The sequence below is a fragment of the Microtus pennsylvanicus genome, chromosome 1 (assembly GCF_037038515.1).
Source record: "Microtus pennsylvanicus isolate mMicPen1 chromosome 1, mMicPen1.hap1, whole genome shotgun sequence".
Lineage (NCBI taxonomy): Eukaryota > Metazoa > Chordata > Mammalia > Rodentia > Cricetidae > Microtus > Microtus pennsylvanicus.
The window spans coordinates 118568347-118590235 of NC_134579.1; the positions used below are offsets into that span (position 1 = coordinate 118568347).

Sequence of the window (21889 nt, forward strand, 5' to 3'; positions counted from 1 at the left end):
AATGGGCGGGGTCATCGCAATGGCAGGGACAGAAAATGGGAAACAGAGCTGAAGACAGAGCTATGCAAGCCATCTGAATTCCTCGTGGAGCTGGCTGACAGCATCCACGCCGTCTGCCACACCATTCATTCAGGGGTCATTTAAAGCGGTAACACTCCTGGTAGTGTATGTCTCCGTGATAGAGCATTTAGTTTTTCACAAAATAAAACACAATATGCTAAGAACATCAGCTCCTTTATTGGTATCATCATCATTGTTATTATTTACTGTTATTTTCCCCCTACACAACAGCACAATTCACACAACAAAGACACACACATCCCCTCACATACACGATACCACTAGCCTGCATGCCAGGCTGTCTGGCCTTTGCTTGGTTCCTGGTAGAGCTGCTTGGACACAGCTTTCTGTAAAAATCTGACTTGGACACAGGGGACACAATAAATGGAAACCTTAGTTGGAGAATCAACTGAGGGGTTTCCGGAGTCCACGGTGATGATAATTTGAGAGCCATGGGGTCATGCGGTATATATTTGTGTAAGGAGCAAAAGGCACTGTTTTGTGTGGCTGATAAATCCCATATGGGGATATAAGACCTGCCCATAACTTCTCCTAGACAAAGAGTTTAGAAACACACCGGGGTGAGCCAGCAGGCCCCATCAACCAAGCCACACATTAGGAGAGCCCAGAGCAGGGATCTGGGTGATGGGAAGGTTTCCAGAGAAAAGCAACCCTTGCATTAGCTGCAAGGCAAAGACGTAATATGAAATGTTCAGTCCCCATTTGCTTGCTTAGCAACTATAGACGGTGCGGTGTCTTCAACCAGACAAGATGAAGGAAAATCCTCCCAATGCTTTTACCTAACGCAACCAAGCAAGGCTCGCCCATTACGTCATCCTGTGGAGAAACCTATTACTATGCTATCCAGGGACTCTGTGGCCATTCTCTTCTCCCTCCCATCCCCCAACATCTGAGTTCTGCTAAAGTAGTGTATGTACCCTCAAACCAGAGACTCCCTGGGACTGGGGACAGGAACAAAGAAGGACCAAGGCTGAAGTCTTAGGAACAGGTGACTTCCGGATTGTCTTGGGGAAGCTCATGGTTGAAGCTGCTCTCTCCAAAGGGCGAGTAAGGAGGGACTTGGGGAGCTTCGATGATGAGCAGACCCTCTGGGGAAAGTGAGGCAAATACGGTCACTGGATCCACTTCTGCGGGAAGCCTAGGAGAGCGAAACATAAGATCTTACTCATCTGTTGTTTTTCACACAGCTAAAACAATTGTACTCATTGGAAAGAAAATATTCTTTTGCACAGGAGCAGGTGTATGTGCGTATTTGGTATATGTTTGTGTTTGCATAGGTGTGTGCGTTGGAGCGCACATGCAAGCGTGTGTCTGTTTGGTACATGCACGTGTTTGCATTGGTACTCTCACGCATGTGTGTGTGGAGGCCAGAGCTTGGTGTCAGGCTTCTTCCCCTATTGCTTGCCATCTTACTGTTTGTGGCAGGGTTTCTCACTGAACCTGGAGTTCATTGATTTGTCAGGTTGACTAGTTTATGAGCTTTAGGGACCTGCTTGTCCCCATCTTTCTACCTCTGGTTACAGATGTGTGTGCTATCACACCTGGCTCTTATAAGGATGTCCGGATCTGAACTCAAGCCCTGTGTTGCCATCTTTAAGATGCTGTGAACAGCATCATTTAAGCTTCCACTTCCCAGATCATGAGACTGGGGGAAGTCAGGCAGACTAGACAATGCAGAAAGCGTCAAGGTGGGACTTCTGTTCTCAAATCCACTTTTTACTAGGATTTGGGAGGTGGAAGGGGACAGGGTCTCACATAGCTCAGGGTGACCTTATGACCTTGAGCTCCTGGACCTCCTGAGGACTGTGACTGGAGGCATGAGTCACCACGCCCAGCTCTAAGGTTTAAAAATATTTTTCTTTGTTATTCAGAGTGAATGAAGCTACCCAGTATATGATTTCCTCAACAAACCTAAAACCAAACCATGAAGGCATGTTAATGATCTCAGTGGGATGCTGTTACTGGTAATTAATAATAATAATAATAATGATAATGATAAACATGGCCTGCTGAGCACTGTCAGGTGTTATACCTGACTTGTCTATTCACATCCTGTAGCTGAAAATCCTGCCGAGAAGGTTCTATTACTGCCTCCCGCCCCCAGACAAGGATATGTTGAGACTCAGAGTCGTGAGCTGATTTGCTCAAGGCTGCACTGTTCCCAAAGCACATGGACTCAGAACTGAAATCTTGGGCTTCAAACACCATGTTCTCCTGCCTCCCCGGCACTAGCCATGTGAGGGCAGGGCACTAGCCATGTGAAGGCAGGGCAGAGGAGCCAAGAGCTTCCATCACCAACGAAAGCCTCCGTGCCAAATTGGAACTATGAAGATCAACAAAGGTGCTTCTAAAGAGCTCGGATGGTCGCCAAGCCAAGCTTTGGGAAGCAAGAAGACAAAGCCTTGCTATGGGCCTCCCTCCCTCTCACTGCCAGGAAGGGTTCAGTTCTCTTTAACCATTTGCTGTGTGCCAGCCAGTGAGCACCTGGTACAATCACAGCGTGGGCTTTGCAGGCAAAGAGAGACCTGTGTTCAAGTTCTGAAGCGTCTCAGCTGTCAGAATGTGAGCAGATGACCTGACTTCTCAGATGCTATTTTCGTGTAGGGAAAAGTGTCAGAATAGTATCCCATGGCTAGGCCAGGGTATGAGGATGCCCTGCGGTCACCGGCCCTGCATGATGGCATCCTGACAGTGGTAGATACTTGAAGGCAAGTTGCACAGGCACCAGAGCTCAAAGACCTTTCTGCTGGCACAGAAGGATGACCATGTACAAGCAGAAGCTGAGGCCTAGAGGTGGCAGTAGACTTGATGATTTGGGTCTCTAACCAGAGTCTGAATTCCCAGGTGGGAAAAGGGAAAGAAGATTCCTCAGGTCCTCATTTGCATCTGAATGACACCCCGCTGAGTGTTTAATAACCCAGGCACCTCTAGGACCCGGAACTAACTGTTTCCCTTTTCCGCTAAGAGCTGGCTTAAAGTTTGGGCCCCAGGACAAGTGACCTTATCTAGACAGAGGGCCCAGGGTCAGCCTTCCGGAGTTTATTTCTCTCACGAGAGTCTTCCTTACGGATCTGGTAGGGGAGAGAATTTCACTTTATTAAAAGTGAGCTGATTTTAGAGGGAGAAAGCCCTGAGCTGGTGATGGGACAGGAACGGAAGTTTATGAAGCAGAGAACAGCCAGGACAGCGAGGACAGCGTGTGAATGCTGGGGTCCGAGCGCCCTTAACCCAGCAGGAAGGTCATGGGCTTTAAAGGTGGAGAGACCCGTGTTCAAATTCCACGGTACCTCTTCTCCGTCAGAGACAGTTTTCCTGGCTTACTAAATTGTATGGTGTGTTGTGTGTGTGTGTCTGTCTTCATATGTGTGCCTAAGCATGTGCAGAACAGGAGTCAGCCTTGGGTATTGTTCCTGCGGAATTGCCCAGCTTGTATATTATTATTATTACAATGATGATGAATATTTGTTATTATTGTTACTATTTGGGACCGAATCTATTAAAGGGATTTTGGACTCCTTGATTAGGCTGGACTGTCTGGCCAGGGAATCCCAGGGGTCCTCTTTTCCCTGCCTCCCCAACCCTGAAATTACCAGCTCAGGCCCCCACACTGCGATTCCTTCCCCGGGCTCTAGGGCTGGCGCTCAGATCTCCTGTGTGGCAAGCACTGTACAGACCGAACTAGCTCCCCAACCCCCAACTCCCTGTTCCCTTTCCTCTCCAGCCTGACAGCCACACCCTACGCCCTCCCTTGAAGAGTCTGGTTGTTTTAAAGTCCACACAAAGTGACATTCTCTCTGTGTCTTGTCTACATCATGAGCCTTACGGTCCTCAGCTCCCCGTGTGGTCAGATTTCTCTTTTCTTCTGAAAGTCTTTCTAATAATTCAGGTCAATTCTCTCCTGGCACCCCAATTCTGTCGTCCACCCCTCGGAACTTCAGTATCTTCATCGACAAAGAGAGTTTAATTATCTTAATGGGATTCCTGTAATGGTTAAATAGGATTGGGTCTGCAGACCTCATGGCCACTGGCTTATCACAGATGTCAACAAAGGACTGAGCAGATCCCTGGGAAGATGTGAGCCACAGAGAACAGGGAGTGCTGGCTGAGCATCCTCTCTACAGCTTCCCGCATCCTGTTTCCTGTTTTCTTCTCTAAGCTGGGGGTAGAAAAGGGCCTGCTTCCAACCTGTTAAGCACCTCCAAAACTTCTCTCTCGCTCAACCCAAACAGGCTTCTGGGATGTCCTTCTAAGCCCAAGGCATTTACTGGAGCACTCTGCAGAGGTGGAATCCTGCAAGGACCCCAGGCTTGGCTAAAGAAATATTTCTGTCCTCTAAAGACGGACTTTTCCTGGGAAAGGCCATCAGGTTCCCTGATGCTGGTCCAAGGCTTTCCCAGTCTCCAGCCTGACTCCTTGATATTTCCCATCTGCCAGAGCCACTATTGCGTGATTCTCGGGGAGCCTTACTAATCCCCACCACTCAACATTTAATCCTGGTCCTCCAACTCTCTAACAGCTCCGTGTGGGAGGGAATGCAGGGAAGGCAACCTAGGAAGAGTTAGTTACCCAGGTCGCCTGAAGCGACCCATTAATTTTAACGTAGTATGGGGAGGGGTCTCATACCAGGGATAGGAGTCAAAACTCAACTAGTAACTAGCACAGCCTGACACTGACCCTTCACAATGGACGGATGCATGCTGTGCTGATGGAGGAAGACACAGAAACCCTCAGTTGTTTGGGTGGTCCCAGGGATACAGATGTAGCTCAGTCTTGAATCAACTTTGCTTGGACCTCAGAGAGGGAGGTTGCAGAGTGGATTAAGTTGGGGGAGATCTGATATAGGCAGCACTATCCCATAGACTGGGGGATGTCCAGAAAAAGGAGGGGAAAGCAGAGTGCCCCCCGAGAGCAGGTGCTTTCTCTTGTCACTACAGTGCTATGTGAGCTGCTGGCCTTCCCCATGCCACCCTCCCCACCCCGATGGCCTGGAACAGTGAGTCTGATACAGTCCTCGTCCTCCTCCGTTTTACTCAGACATCTGTCATTATGGAAATGCTAACTGTAGAGCAGGTCGGTGTGTAAACAACTCACCCTTCAGCAGCTGAGTAGCTATGCTAGCTTCAGCCATTCGAGCCTTTTCTATCTAGTTGCTGACTTCCCAGAGCTCCTTTCTGCATGGCCCCAGAGGTGTGGGAATCCACAGGAACCTGGCATGTTTTGTATTGTTTGAGACAGGGTCTCCCTATGTAGCCCTGAATAGCCCATAAAGCCTGGGCTGGCCTCACAGCGCCAGGGTTACAGGCACATAGAGCCATGACCAGCTTTGAACATGGGTGCTGGAGATTCAAACTCAGTTCCACATGCTTACAGAGCAAAAGCTCTTACCCCGTGCGCCACTCCCACCTCCTGGACATTGTTAAAGATGACTGATTCACCGTGTTCCCTGCTGGAGCTTCTCCTCAGCTCCTCCCTGTTTGTGACTGCGCCCTGAGCTGGGGTGTGAGACTCTGAAAAGAGAGACTTCAGTACCCTCCCTCCCTTCTTTCTCTTTCAGTTCTCTTTGATCTAGAGGCTGAGCTGAGGAGAGAGGTGAAGGTCACAGATTCTGGCAAGCCAGCAAATGTAAGAAGCTGCTTGGTATTTGCCTTATCGGGAAGTTTCCAAGGGCTTCCGAGAACCGTGGGGGTGGTGGGGCCGGGGTCAGGAAAGGGCACGAGTATTCGAAGACTGGGTTGCAGACTCCCACTACTAAAAGAAATCTCAGAATTCAGTCGGTGCAGTCTCTCTGCCACAGTATGTCTTTGCCAGCGTCAGTGTGGAGCTCAGACACAATCATGAGACCTAAGGCCTTAGGGAGCCTCATACAAGCAGTTTGTCTCCCTGAGGTCTTTCATAGTCGTCACCGTCCTGACCTCTGCAGTGAGGGTATACATCGGGAAGAAGATGCATGGCAAACCCTCCGTGTATTCTGGGGGAAGTCATTCTCCAGTAGGTGAAAGGGCTAGGCTGAGGTCTGTCGTAAGGATTTAGTATGCCACAAGCAGGTCTCTGCCACTGTTGCCTCCTCTAATAAAGGGATACTGCTTCAGGATCCTAGCGCTCAGCGTAAGAAATACACCCAGTGAGTGTTGCTGACTGGAGAGCCAGTGCGTGACAAGCAGCTGAGCCTCTAATGCAGCCAGCATCCTCCACTGGGCCTTCTCTCCCTCCGGGACTGCCAGCTAGGGGATGTGGGCATGCTTCACCGGTTCAGCTTGGCTGCCTGCTTGCTGCTCTCTTAAGACCAAAGCTAACAAGAATCCCTCCCTTAGGTCAAACTTGTCCTTCCTCTAGAGCAGTGTCTCAGACTCCAAACCTCCATGGCAGACGAGAGTGATCCCAGGAAACCAGACGACAGTTCAAATCAATAATTTGAAGCACACAGATATTAGCTTAGCTGTAGTGGAAGATAGCTTATTGGAGGAGTCATGGAGATGGCTCAGTGTGCAAGAGTGCTCGCTGTGTGCATGAGGATCTGAGTTCAAATTGCCAGCACCCATGATAAAACCAGGAGTGGCAACATACACTTGTGACTCCAGTGCTGTGGGAGAAAGAGGCAGGAGGATTGGTATGGTGCACACACACACACACACACACACACACACGCACACACACAATCCTATTAGAGCCACTAGGAGTTAGAGGTGAGTGGACTTACTTTGACAGTGATTGGTACCCTCCTGTCTATGTCTCATGTGTGGGTAAGCATTTCAGTGCCCAGTATAAGATGGATGAATCATTTTGGCTCTCTGTTCCCACAGGGCACTAAGTCAATGAGATGATAATCTAACCCCCCTACACACACTTGGGGACCCCAATTGCAGGTTTATTAGGACAGCTTCTCCCCTTGAGGTATGAGAGTTCGATTCCTTCCTCAGGTGTATCTCCCAAGATCAGGACCCCAGAGTTCGGTTCAACCCTTAGTGCCTGCCTGAGGGCCACCCTGCAAAGTACTTACTGGATTTTCTTGGTGAAGTTCTTGGAGACAATACCACCTTCCTGCTGCTTCTCTTCATGTTTGCCTGGAAGACAAAAGCATTGTCATGGGTCAGAGTCTATATCCCTTGGGCCTCATTCGGGATTTGGGCTTGAATTCAAATCCTGCTCTGCTGTTGTCTTCTTTGGTAGCTTAGGAGTGGTGTGGCATTCAGGCTTTGTTTGGCGTAGAGACTCAAGCCCACCTCCCAAGCTGGCATAAGCTGGGCTAACGAGATGGGCAGCAAAGAGGACACTGGTGGTGTTTTGTTGACAACTGTTAAACGGAGACACCTGTTCCCTCGCTTCCAGCCTCCCACTTAACTGCCAGCCCCGAGCCGGCCAGCAGGTCCCAGGAGCTGGCATCGCAGATCTACCAGCGAGGTAGAAGGGAGAAACAAAGCTAGGGCTTCTTGGCCACCCAGCACCCTTCCCTGGCTCTTGGATCAACTTCTTTCTCCTGTTGTTACTGAAGTGTAAACTAAGGTCCCAGAGTGGGTTCAAGGTCTCCCAGAAGGTGCGTGGCTGCTCTGGCCTTTGACCAGTACTCACCGGGTCAGTGCCAAATGCTATGACCTCCTGACCCTCTGCCCTTGGATTATCCAGCCCGGAAATAGTGCTTCCATCTGCTGGACACCCACCCTCTCCTAATGGACCTCTCCTCAGAGAGGGAGCCACAGAACCAGAGAGGTGAATTCCACCGCCACGCCTCTTAGGGGCTCCTTCTCCCAGTTATGGAGATAAATATAAAATTACAAGGTTCATACCAAGCTGGCTTTTAAACTGCAGTACACACAGCAAATCGTGATCCTCTCAACTCTCCTCGTTCTTCAGCTTCTTTTTTTAAAATAGGGTGTCTTAAATTTCTCTTTAAGCAAACAGGATTAGAGCTTGGCTCGGCCACCTGTCAGCACCTGTCTTTTGCATACTCCACTCCTTTTTGAGGTCACATTCCAGAGCCCAGGCCCCACAGTCACGCTCAGGAGGCGAGGAGCTTCAGAACCCGGACTATAAATACCCAGAGGGAATGCAGCATCTTATGGAGGTCCAAATTGTCTTAAACTCATCATTTACAGGTGATTGCATTAGGAATACTTTGTGCCATTAATCATTCCTTTAATAACCTTTTCTGATTACAAGATAATGCATATGTATGTTAGAAAGTGTAGGAAATAAATTTACAAAAAAACCCCACAATCACCCATAGTCCTCTCCCCCTCCCTAAGGCTATCATGAATAAAGTGTTTACATCTCCAGACACAGAAAATGCTCCTTAAAAATGTATGGATTTTCTAGAAAACAGTCATACATCACACATCCTACCAAAGGGATCATTCTGTGCACCAGTTGGAAATCTCATCTGGCTGAGAAGTTATGATTACTTGTCAATTCTCCCCAAATACTCTTGGACAGCGTGTGTGTGTGTGTGTGTGTGTGTGTGTGTGTGTGTGTGTGTGTGTGTGTGTGTGTGTTGGGGCCACAAAGTAATACTGAATGTCTTTCTCAATTGCATATCTGCCTTACTATTTTATTGCCTGTTAAATTAGCTTATTAATTTTGTGTGTTTGGTATGGGTCATGTGCCACGGAAATCAGAGGAGAGTTTGCTGGAATCACATGTGAATGGCCAGGCTCAGGAGCAGGTGCCTTTCACCTCCTGAGCCATCTTGACGGGCCTCCACTTTCGATCTTGAGACAAGGTCTCTTATGGCACCTGGAGCTCACTGAATGGTTTATGCTGGCTGGCCAGAAAGTACCTGGGATCCTCCTGCCTCCGCCTCCCCAGTGCTCAGCTACTGTGCCCAGCTTCTATGCAGATGCTGAGGACCGGAACTAAGGACTTCCTGGTTTTCAATGGCTGTATCATATTCCCCTACAGACTCTATAATGGCTTCCTTAGCCAGTGTCTTACTTCCCGGCACTGACGAGGCTTCCAATGATGGAACCCTCCCTTTTCTCTACACTAAAAATCCTGCAACTTGATTTTCTCACCAAGCCCAGTGACTTCTGGAATCTGAGTCATGCTTGAGACCTTCTAAGGCCTGACCTATATTGCTCTGTGATCCTTAGGAAAACCATCTGATTTATCCTCCCAAGACATGGGGGAAAGGTATACTGACCTAATCCACTTTGAAATTGCAGTGTCTGGAGGCCAGAACTCTCTAGTCTGTGAATGTGCTGTCAACCCAAGAGGTTATTTTGTGCAACTCTGACAGTCATCCCTCTGCACCGGCGTGGGCCTGTGGCCACAAGAGCACTGTCTGTCCTCTGGTCCCCTCCCTGAGGCCTGGGCCTCGGAGAAGCCTGCTTCCACTAGGGACAGGCCAGGGCCTCTGACTCAGTCTGACTCAGCTCTTCTGCACCCAGTCCTCCTCCTGCTGGCCTGGTGACTGCTGGAGGCAGCGATAAAGATGATGGAGCATGAACAGCCAGCTCACACAGACATTGCAGGCTTTGAGTTTGCTCCGCCACTCTGTCTACCTCATTGCTGTTTTGCATCTGTTCAATAAATGACATAAAATGGCCGATGCTTTGTACTAACGTCAGCATTGTGTGAGATAATCTTGCCTAACAGTGGGCCAGGTTCAGGGAGGCAGGGCTCAGCTGTAATGTTCGGTGGTGTCAGGCATATTGTCTGCATTTTTGGCTTGGGATCCTTTGGATTTTTGATGGGGTCTCTGGGGTCCTTGTCCCACAGTAAGCCAAGAAACACCTGTGTAGTGTGGGCTTGGTGTCAACCACTGTTCTCAGCAACCTACTTATGCCAACCCCTTTAACCCGGGACTTTATCACCACCACCGTGTGGACAGAGAAACTGAAATTCAGAGAGGTTCCGTAAGTCAGTGGCCGCACCACCCTGAACACGCCTGATCAAGTGATGTGCCCGAGGCCAAACACCCTGAGCGATGGGGCAAAGGGGAGCCTGATGCCAGTTCCTGCCCAAACATTCCTGACAAGGCTCCACCCTTCTCTGAGCCTCAGTTTATGCTTCTCTAAGATGTTCTGAAAACTACGCCACTGGGTCCCTGGGAGAAGCCATGAAGTGAGTCACAAAGCCCTTGCGAGCCGCACACGCGTGAGCCTTATGGGAAATGGGGCTTCTCAGAAGTCTGTGGATGCTGCCCACGTTCTGAAAAGGGGTGCAGGCTAGGGGGAGGAAGGGAGGGAGGGAGGGAGGGTCTCTGAGCAGGAAAGGCTCTAAGACTTCCATAATGAGGGCCTGTGGTGGGGAACACGTTGAAAGAGGGCGGGTCATCTTGGCATTTCATTTGCATATCATTAGTACATTACTTATTGGACATCTGATAGTATACCAGCAAGTCTTCATTTATTAGCTTGCATTCTGATTTACATTTTATGCCATGAAAATGTTGTATTTTTGTGCATAGAGGAAGAAATGATGACTGTTTGTACAAATAGGTCTCTGCCATCCCGGGACAACAGAGAGCTCTTGCAGCTGGGATGTCTCTCAGGTACCCTAAAGTCCTGTGTCTGTGCTGGGGCAAGGAGAGGTGCTGTTTCTAGGGAGAGTAGAGGCCTTGGGACCAAGACAAAAAGCCTTTCCAGTCTCTCCTTAACCAAAGCGTGGCCCAGCAGTCCTTGAAGGAATCATTCTTGGCTGACGTCTGCAGGGTAGAGGTGGGGGAAGGTGATGTGTGATGGAAATCGTGAACCCACATTTTCCAAACACTACCCCGGAGCGGGGTATTCCTACGTGGTCAGATCAGATGGGACTGGCTCTCAGATCGTAGACTGCACAGAGAAGGGAAAGCTCTGAGAAGTCCTGGGCGAGGAGGAGGAGGAGGAAGAGGAGGAGGAGGAGGAGGAGGAGGAGGAGGAGGAGGAGGAGGAGGAGGAGGAGGCTTACTTACTCAGGGTTCTGGCTCATCTGGCCTCTCAGCGGGATAACTCAGAATAGCCTCTCATCCATTCCCCACTCAGGAGCAGATGACGAGGCAAATCTGACCCTAGCCTCCTTCTTTGTGAGACAGCATTGAAGCTGAGCCCAGGCTTTGGGGGGTGGGGAGTCTAAGCAGGTGCAAAGTCAGAACTAAGGTCAGCCAGTGAACCTCTAAGCAAGCTTGGCTTTAAATATTACACACTGCCAGAGAGGACGCAGATTGTGCTGGGTGAGTTAGTCTCCCTGGGCCTCAGTTTCACTGTCTGCAAAATGGACAGGGGTAGTATTACAAACCTACCCACACTCCTGAAAAAACCGTCGGGAGTAACCACGCAGTAAGCCAGATTAGGTGGAGGGCGAGCAAAGGCTCCAGATCTTAGTTCTTAAGCCCCTTCCAGGGAAGAAAGCTTTGGCACACGCCCAAGATGGGTTTGGAGTCTGGATCTAGGGTCACGTTAGCTGCACAAGTACGGGGCTTCTCTTTTGGTTTTAGTCCCCGTGTTCCCATTTCACAGACAGAGGCGTGGAGGCTCCGTGATGCACCCCAAGCCTCTGGATCACTAAGGGTCCTGCCTGAGATCTCAGCCTGTGGCTGCCACACTCCACCTGCTAAGCAGCACCTTAGACGACAGGGTGTGGGCGTTCTGGAAGCCTCTGCCTTAAACAACCATAATTAAAACCAAACAAGGGCGGGGTGATGATGACCTCAGTCTGCAGGATGCGCTATTAACTCCATTTTACAGATGTCCTGGATGTATCATCTGCTTTTACTACGCTAGCCTCGTGGGACGGGACCAGCAGGGAAACGGAGGCTCCTAGTCAGTACCCATTCGGCCACCTCACAGCTGGGCTGGAACTCGAACCCAAATCTCAGAGAGCATTGTCCTCCATCATTCACTGGACCCTCCACACCATAGCCACCACTGTATCGCTGTTTACAAAGACAAACTGCTGATATCCCAGGAACCATCCATGCATCTACCGTATAAATGAAATGCTGCCCCGTTGGAGGCTGCTACCACCCTTCCTGAAGACCAGTGGGGACCTTGATGCCCAGAAAAGGAAAAAGACAGCTAAAGAGGTAGCTAGCCCAGCCTGCTGTGAGCGAGCAGCAGAGCAAGTGTGGGTTCACCAGCCAGCACAGTACCCACACCCACGTCAGCACGTGCCCCGGGGTGCCTGCCCCACCACACCCACACACAGGGCCTTTGATGTTTACAATTCTACTCCGGGTGACTTTAAGCCACCCATCCCCCGCTCAAACCCCGCTGAGGCATGTCCCTGCCCAGCTAGCGCCTGCAGCCGCCTTGTATTGATTTTCTGGCTCACAGGTCCCACCAGGAACAAGCTCTCAAGCTCTTTTTAATGGCCTGTTAATTGGGAGGGAGGCAGAAGGCTGTGCCGAGGCCCTGCTTACCAGGGGCCAAGCTTCCTGTCTCCTTTGTCCCCCCCCCCCCCCCAGCGTATTCTTTCTCCCAGAGTGCAATGGGGTAGGGAAAGCCCTGGGCCTAGTGCTGTGGCCAGGCCTAAGCGCCACTCGGGACCTTTTGCTGACTCATCGTATGACCTGGGACAAGGCCTCCTCAGCTGCAAGATGGGAGGAGATAGTCCTGGGATGGAGGGTCAGAGGATACTTGATGTTTAGGTTTTTGGTGGTGGTGGTGGGAGGGGGTTATTTTGTTTGTGTGTTTTTAAATTGGAAGATTTTATTTCAGCTTAGAAACTTAAATAAATAAATAGATAAAAGGTAGATAAATTCCCTTCCATTCTTCAGTTCCCAATGCAGTCTGGGTTGGAACCCTTTGCTGCCTTGAGCAAATTATGCTAATCTCTCTGGTCCTCCATTTCCGAAGCCCAAAAGGGAAAGGTGCCTCCTCCACCACTTCCTCCTCCGGCTGTCCTAACACAGGTGCTACCCGAGGCCCGGGCCCGGGTGACAATGCCAGGCACTAGCAGCTGTGTTGCTGTCCTTACCATGCAGCCTCAGTTTCCCCATCTGTCGATATCACGGCGACTTAGCACTCACCCTGCCCCACTCCCCTGGGTTGTGTCTTTGGGGATGTGGTAAGCCCCTCTTCCGGTGTCTTCAGAGTTCTCCGTGCATCAATCTATTCTTTATATTAATTTGTCCACTTCAAAATATACAATCTGATCTCTGTCAGTTCTCAGGTGGGCACCGCACCCTGAGGACCCCGCTACTGGGTCCTATTCAGACTCTGGCACCCACTGAGAAGCAACGTTGTCTCTAAAGATAACATTGTTGGGCTGCATTCCTCAGATCTGAGGTCACCTGTGACATGTTGTATGTCACAGGTCCCATCTACTGATGTTCTGTCTGGGAAGAGCCTGCGCGCGTGTGTACACACACACACACACACACACACACACACACACACACACGCACACGCTCCTCACTCACCTGACACCTCTACGTATCCATCCTTGGTCTTTACCATCAGCTCTTCCGGCTTGAAGCTGTGCACATTGACACACACTTTCCAGGGCTCCCCAGGGAAGGGTGGGGGGCTCCTGCCTTCAGCAGGCACTCCAAATCTGTTTGTGGCTGTAGGCCCTCGGGGCACCATCCCGGATCTTAGGGTTCCGGGCCAGGCAGAGGAGAGCCGAGGCAAAGCCCACTCAGGCCAAGGGGCAGTCAAGTCGTCTGGGAAGGGGTCCATGCCAAAGCCATCGTCCAGCAGGCGGGAAGAGAGCGGTGAGTCTCGGAAGGGGTCTCTGCGCAAGCGGCTTGGGTAGGAGCACGGGAAAGGCAACTGCCCATCAGCCATGGTGTCTGTTGAGCTCAGAGGGAGACGGAGGCTCAGAGAGACACAGCCACCTACCCAAGGTCACACAGCTAGGTGATGTGGCTTGAGATGGTTTTCAGAGTTTAGTCCTCCACTTCAGAAAACGCTGATCTTCCGTTTGCCACGAGCCCAACCATCCGATGCCCAGAATGGAGCTGGGGTCCTGGCTCACAAACGTGACCCACCAAGCTGGCCCAGCAGAATCCCAGAGGGCCTCTGTCTGTCCCACCGCACCAGGCTATCCGCAAGTCACCGGCCTCCTAGGCTGCCCAGGCTCCCAGCCAAAGCCTGCGGAGGTCTTGAGCTCAGCCAGGAGTTTAATAAACCTCGGGGACGCGCGCCTAGAAACTTCTCCTGGCTTCTGGGCTGGGAGCCTTCTATTTATTTGTTGCTGGGGGCTGGGGGCGGGTTTTGCAAGCACCTCCTGTCACAGGAGTATTCAAAGGTGATGAACCAGCCCCTGAGAATCCGCTGAGAGAACACTGGGCTCCGGGAGGGGGTGGGGAGCTGGGAGTGGCCGTGGCGTCCGAATCCAGCCAGCCCCTCCCGCACCCGCACTCTCTCCTCCCCGTACTCGACTCTGCCCCGCCCTCCCTCTGCCTCCAACAGTGTCCACTCCAGGCACTAGTGTCCCTGCAGGGCGCTAAAGCCAGACTATTAATAACCCTCGGCCTGGCTGAGTGCTCAGGTCACACTCTGGAAATACCAGCCCCAGAACATGTCCCATCTTGCCTCCCACCCTGGGGACCCACAGAAGAAGAGAGACAATGGCCCATTGGGTTGAAAAGTAAATGGAATACAGTATGACCAGATTTCTGAGAATGACGAACAACAACAACATTTAATTTTATAAAATGACACTTGTTAAGTTAGGGGGAAAAAAAACGGATATTGTCAGGCAGAGTGTCTGTTGGAATAGGAAGGTCTTGGGGCAAGAGAAGAAACTGGGCTCAACTCCCAACACTGCCTGGAGGCAGAATGGGAGTCAAAGGATGGGAAATGAATCCAGGGATCGGAGGGAATTCTGGATAAACGGACCTAACTGGTTCCTCTAAGGCTAGACTGGGGTGGCCAGACCTCACTTGAAAACTAGGGGAGAGCAAGCAACTGCTGTGACGTGGAGGTGGCGGCCGGTCGTGGTCGTGGGAATCATGGGAGCTGTGGCTTAACTTGTTAAAACTGGGTGAAGTTTGGTCACGGGAAGAGTCTCGCTAAGGCCACGCCTCTCCCACGCATGCCTGAGCTGCTTGTTTCCCACCTGTGAATGGGAGTAGAGAAGCCTGCTTGGGGATGTGTCCTCAGGAATGCATGAGGTCACGTGCTGCTGAGCGGAAAGGCTCTCTCAGCTTTCAGCTTATCAGATGCGTACCATTTGCTCTTAAGTGCGCTCCCCCACCCCCACACTGATAGCTAAGGGCCCCACTACTCACTGTTCCATTAGGCAGCAGAGCAAACACTCATAACTCATCAAATAACCTTTCTAAATTTTTATTGGTTGATTGTGGTACTGATGCATGCTGGGAAGCATGTATTTCACCACTGAATTGCACCCTTAACTATAAGAGCTGCCCCTCCTTCTCTAAAGTCACGTCACTGAGGTGGGTTCACAAACGAAATCATCCCACCGCTGGTTTATACTAGCCACTCAGACCCCTGCTCAGTCCCAAACGCAACCCATCGCAGGGAACCTCTACACGGAAGGCGCACGCAGAAGCCCCGGAATGTCACTCTGTGTTTTGGGCTTTCCCTGTCACATGTCCACCACACAGGACAAAACAACGACAACAAAAAACAGTGACAAACTGGGGTTGAAACCAGAAAAAACTGTTTTCTAACCTCTTTGATGACTCATGTGTCCTTGTCCTGCGTTCCATCCTTCCTCCTCATTGCCTAATGTGACCGTCTCTTGGCGTCCATTCTAAGGTCACTATGCCGCCCTACTATGTCCTCCTGCTCCTCATGTGGGGATCCTAATCTGTAATACATATTCACATATATGTATGTGTGTATGCCAATATGCATATGTATGTAAGCGAATAAGGAAACCCCTTTACTTCCTTACTTTTCATTTTCAAATAGTGTCTCATTAACCTACATAGGCTGGCCTTGAACTCACTCTCAGCCTAGGTTGGTCTTGAACCTGTGACCTTCGTGCTTCAGCCTTTTGAGCAGCTTGGACTACAAGCCAAGCACCACCAGGCTGGGTTTATATATATATATATTTTTTTTTTCTGAGTAATAGTAATTACTGTAGAAATGTACTATTCTCCGGATGGGATATTAGTTCTGAACCCCAGATTCAGGAAGAACTGTTTCTAGAACGCTTTGTTCCTCTATACTGCTGGGAGAATGGATTTACAAATCTTTTAGCCTATGGGGGCCTCGGGTTTGGAGTTCCGGTCTTTGCACCGTCCTCAACAGATGTACAACTTGGGACATGCCCCTCTGTGGCTCTAAGTTCTGCTTTCTTCATGGGCTGGGGTGTTGAGGAGTCATTTGTTAGGAAGCTCTTCTCATAAGAGTCAGGCAATGCTTACAACACCGTCTCTATTATCAGCACCCCATTTCTCAGGCGGGGAAACGGGGTGGAGAGCCGGCCTTGCACACAGCTCTGAGGAGTCAGGAGTCCTGGCAGGAAAGCTAATTGTTCTGAATTGTGGTTCTGTACTGAGTGGCTGGCTCAGTGGAGAGAGGGTCCCCTGTCCCGGTGTGACTGTGTGGCCTTGATGCCATGTGGGATGAGCTCATGGTGCCAGAAACCCTGAGCTGACGTCATGGCTGGGCACAGGCTGCAACTGGGAGGGGCCCAGTGAGCCTGCAGCGAATTATGAGGATAAGTCACCCCATATGATGAACAGGGAGAAATCTGGCCCTGCCTGGGACCAGGTGGGGGCTGGGGTGGGGCTCCTGAGTTGGTGGGATGTGGTGGGGGAGGGGCAGTGCTGTCTCTGATTGTGTGTGGATTTGGGTGGGTGTTGTGTGTGTTTACGTGCTGCTGGGCTGTATTGATTCATGGGTGTGTTTGGAGGACGTGTTCTAAATGGTTTTCTTCTTCCCTCCCAGGCTTCTTTGCACAACTTCGCTGAAAACTTCTAGAGGACCCAGGAGAAGAGGAAGGCTTGACAGCTGCAGGGACTGAGCCTCCATCGTGGCCTGAGCCTCTCTCTTTCTCTTTCTCTCCCTCCCTCTCTCTCCCTTTCTCTCATCTTCAAACCCTTTCTCTCCTCCAGGCAAACCTTGAACTCCTTCTATAGCGGATGGTGACCTTAAACTCCTGACCGTTTTGTTATTGTTGTTTGTTTTTTGAGACAATGTTTCTCTGTGTAGCCCTGGCTGTCCTGGAACTCTCATTGTAGACCAGGCTGGCCTGGAACTCACAGAGGCTTGCCTGCTTCTGCCTCCCAAGACCCTTCTTACCCCAACTTGATTAAATGCTGGGATTACAGGGGTCTGGAAAAGGAACCAAGGCTTGGTATGAGCTAGGCCAACATTTTGTCACCCGAATCACGGCCTCAGTCCCTCTATTCTCTGGGGTTAGAAGATAGAAATAGTCACTTCAGCATTCATGGGGCTCTTGCCAGGTGCCACCTTCTGCCCTTGGCATTTTGAACTTAGCTTTCAATTCATCCAATCCTCCCCACAAAGTGGTGAGGAAGGGGCCTTTAGTGTCTTCATTTTATGGATGGAGAACCGAGCCATAGGCTGGCCGACTGGTCTAACTCTGTGTGCCTCCTTAAGAGACAGAGCTGGAATTCCAACCAAGGTCCTTGGCTTTGACTGGCACAGTCTCTGAAATCAGATCTGTGGCTCACGTTTGTGCAGCACTGCCCCTATACCAGGCCCTCCCTAGCTCAGCAGGTTTTTGTTTGTTTGTATGGATCCAAGTCTTTCTATGTGGTTCCGATTGACCTGCAATTGCTATCTTCCTGCCTTAGCCTTCTGAGGGCTGGGGTTAGAGATCTACACCACCACACCCAGCTCCGTCATTTTTATCCATCACCTCACAGTCTTCATAGTCCAGAGAGGTGAAACCATTCCCCGGGTCACACAGTCAGTGGGCTGCTGAGCTCTTATAATAACTACATGGGGATGATGTCACCCAGGCCTTGCCCTGTGGTCTTCTGTACCATCTGGCATCCTTTTCTGGGCTCTTGCCTCATTCCTGGGTCAGGCCAGCTTCCTGCTTGGGGAAATGGAGAAGTGAAACTGCTAATCCTGCTGACTGAGACACCTGTTGAGAAGTAAGATGACAGATGACACGTAGGGACGTAGGGATGGTGATGAGTAAACACCACTGGCCATTGTCAACCAGCTGAAAGCAAGGGGTCAGACTCCCCCAAGTCTGGGAAGAGGGTGCAGAGAGGGAGGAAGCCCAGGAGAGAGAGAGAGAGAGAGAGAGAGAGAGAGAGAGAGAGAGAGAGAATGTCTGAAAGTGTGTGTATGTGAGTATGTATATGTGAGTGTGTGTGTGTGTGTGTGTGTGTGTTAGGATGTTAGATCCAGAGCAAAGACTGTGTCACTTGCCCGCATCTTCTTAAAACTTTCACATGGGAAATACCACAATTAATCTTCAAAAGAGACAATCAAGGGAGAAGGTGACATCATTCTGAATTCCAGGAGCTGGGATCTCCCGGAAGAAGAAGCAATGCTTGGAGTCGCACAGGCGTGATAAGACAAAGACCCGCTGTCAAATGTGTTTTCATTGTATTGCAATGAGACCTGGAATCTTCCTCTCCTGGGATACCTAAGCGCCTCCTCCTCCATCCTCAGCCGTCATCATCAAAGATGAGGGCGCAGGCTTCTGGTAAGAGTTTTGCCTCCTGCTCCATCATAACCCCAGGGGCAAAGAGCTTTCTTTGAGAAGCTGCATGGCTCCTGGGGTTCTCCCACCTTCACTGAGACTCTAGGTCCAGGAAGACCCCAATCCCTGTCTTCTGTCCCTTCAACTTCTCAGACCCTCAGATGATGCTGATCGCGTCTACAGCTCATCTCTCCTTAGCATAAGGCTTGGGTGTCCTGTTCCTATGCAAGGTCCTCAGAGATGCCATGCCAGGGGCACAGCAATGTCTGTGTGAGCATTTGATGATCTCTGGGTTCGGTTTGCCCTGCCCTGATTAGTGTGTGCAAGTCACGGGACTTGGAAGCATACTGAAATATCCACAGTGGGTAGAAAGATCAGAAGGTTTCCAAGAAATCTCCATTTTACAGAGGAGGAAGCTGAGACCAGTGTCACCATCATTTTGTGGATTCTCAAGCCAAGTCTACGTGAATGTCAAGCACAGATATCTTTGCTCTGTGCCGTGAGGCCATGCCATCTGCTCCCCATGTGTGCCCAGCTGGATCCCAGCCCTCCAATCCCAGCCAAGCCCAACAACCACGGTTGACCTTTAGATTTGTCAGTCCATTTCTTCCTCCTTCTCCAGGACCCGATTTTCAGAAACTGTCCCCCAGCAGGACAAACGACACTAGGTACACATTGAGACTGAGGAACCGGGCAGTGGCCTGAGAAGGGTCAGAGATATGCCAGCTACAGGCACGTGCCCCCAGGGTGAGTAGCAGCTCTCAGCTGCAAAGACACAGTGTTCTACCCTGTCTCCACCAGTAGAGACGGAAGTACTGGATGGTCGGCTACTCTGCTCTTGTTCTTAAGCTCCGCTTCCGCATCGCTAGTTGTGAGTGACTCTCTGTCTTAGTCTGGGTCTGCTGCTGAGATAAAACACTGACCCAAACTAACTGTGGAGGAAAGAGCTTGTTTGGCTTATAGGTTACAGTCCACCACCAGCAAAATCCAAGGTAGGAACAACCTGGAGGCAGGAGCAGATGCAGAGACCATGGAGGAACTCTGCTTACTGGCTGGCTCAGCCTGCTTTCTAATACAGCCAAGGACCACCCAGTGGCCTAGGGGTTAGCACTGCCTAGGGGCTAGGCCCTGTCATAGAAACCATTCATCTGCTCACACACCTGGCAGCTGGAGGCAGCTTCTCAGCTGAGGTGCTCTCTTGCCAGGTGACTCTATGTTGCATCAAGTTGATGAGGATCAACCAGTGCGGTCTGCATCCAGGACACTGATGCCTCGGCTAATCGAGTTTTTAGGGTGGTGCCATTTGGCTTCCCTGCTGAAGGACAGCAAATGGCTGTACTGTAGGAACTCTGTCTGCTCTGCTGTTCTAGGTGACCAACTTAGCCCGTCTGAACATCTGTCTGATGTCCTCTAAAATGGGGATAAGAACATCACCTGCTTTTTTATGATTCTCTAAAACAATAGTCATTGCTATGGCTTAGAGAGGCCCTCGGGTTTTAGCATCGGTTGCCAGGTCACAGTGCTATTTGCAAAAGGTGGGATCTTGAAAAAGTGGAGCTTAGAGGAAGGAATGCCTGTCCTTGTAGGCTGGCCTTGGAGGGGGTGTTGAGACCCTAGCCCCTTCTGGCCTATCTCTCCTTCTTCTCAGAAACCATGAGGTGAGCAGCTTCCCCTACCACAAGTTTGCTGCAATGCCATGGGCCCAAAGGCAATTGAATAACCATGAGCTGAAGCCTCTGAAACTTTTCCTCTATATTTTTTTTTCCAAGACAGGATTTTTCTGTGTAGCTCTGACTGTCCAAGAACTCGTTCCGTAGACCAGGCTGGACTCGAACTCACAGAGCTCCACCTGCCTTTGCCTCCGGGTGCTGGAATTAAAGGCATGTGCCACCACCACCCAGCTGAAACCTTTCTTCTTAGCAGGTTGCTTGCTCAGGCCTTTTGCCACAGTGATGAAAATCTGGCTAATACGGCACCTGATATTGTCAGCATGTACTCCCAGCATGACATGGGGAGGGTGGCGTGCCACGCAATGAACACACGAGGAGGAACCCAGGAAGGGTGTGGCCTGCTCGTTTTTCCTTCATCCCTTTCTCTATTGCATGCTTATGTGTGTAAACCACTAACCCGAAGACTAGAGATGGGATGGAGGAGAGGGAGCCTGGCTTTCATGAGTCTCAGGAGACAACCAAGCAGGTAGTTAGAATGGTTGCAAAAACGGAAAATCTCTGTAAAGGGAGCAAGCTTTTGGTTAGCGTCCTCACTGGATTTTCTGCTGCCGAGGTTCCCATGCTCTTGGTACTCTAGCCACAGAGGCCTCCTGTCTTGCAAAAAGAAGAGTCAGGCACATTAACTGAGACCTTTGCTCTTTCTGTTCCCACTTCCCGGAACAGTGTTTCCCAGGTCCCCAAACTCATCCGGGTCTCTACTTACATTTCATCTACTCAGAGGAAGCTCCCCTAACCCTCGAGTGCCACATTGTCTCACACCTGCTTGCTTAGCTTTCTTCTTTGCACTTGTCACTAACTGGAATTACATTTTCACCTCTAATTCTGTTTGTATGTCCCTCTCCATCATTATGGAAAAGGGAGGAGGGCCGAGGGAGGAGGGAAGGGACTTTAATCTGATTGTTCATGGCTGTGTCACCAATACCTGGCACGTAGTGGCACCTAGTGTTGTGGTTGTCATTGGGCTTGTTTGTCAAGCATTTCCAGTTTCTCCTTCTGTGGAACCTGGTTTTCTCATTGCTGCGGCCAATTCCCTGGCAGAAGCAGTACGAGGGAACGGGGCTTCCACTCATGCTTCAGGGATACAGTCCACCATGGTGGTTGGAGTCACGTGGCTGGAACCGTGGACGCACGTGGTAGCCGCGTGCTACAGGGCACATGACAGCCAACTCAGAGGGCTCAGCAGGAAGTGGGTCCTCCCAGAAAACTCATGTCCTGTCTCCTTGGGAACCTACTTCCTCCAGCTAAGCCCTTGAAGGTTCCCTTACTGCCCTAAAGTGTACTACCATCTGGGGACTGTGTTTAATACAAGAGCCGGTGGGGATGCTTCCTTGTGCCTCTGTGGTTGGGAGGAGCCTTGCAAATGCTTACAGCCAGTGAGTTGTGAGGAGAAAGGCCTACATCTCATGAAACGTCAATGTCTTTCAGCGCGTCTAATAGTACAGTCGTCACTCTCACAAGGGATGTGAACGGGACGCAAACCTTTGTCCCTTGGGACTTGTTCATTACAGCAGCCTCGCCCAGCTGATTCTGACAGACAGACTTCTCAGTCAGGAACCTCT

At 50.5% G+C, this 21889-nt stretch overlaps 1 protein-coding gene across 1 annotated transcript; it reads right to left on the bottom strand.

Moving 5' to 3' along the window:
• Positions 1-215: 215 nt before the first annotated feature.
• Hspb8 (heat shock protein family B (small) member 8) lies at positions 216-14280 on the bottom strand. The gene is made up of 3 exons (XM_075981848.1): positions 13415-14280; positions 7079-7142; positions 216-1219 (listed from the first exon to the last, which is right to left on the bottom strand). Exons 1-3 carry the CDS (start codon positions 13779-13781, stop codon positions 1060-1062), a joined length of 591 nt encoding a protein of 196 aa, XP_075837963.1. The 5' UTR covers positions 13782-14280; the 3' UTR covers positions 216-1059.
• Between the last annotated feature and the right edge of the window lie 7609 nt (positions 14281-21889).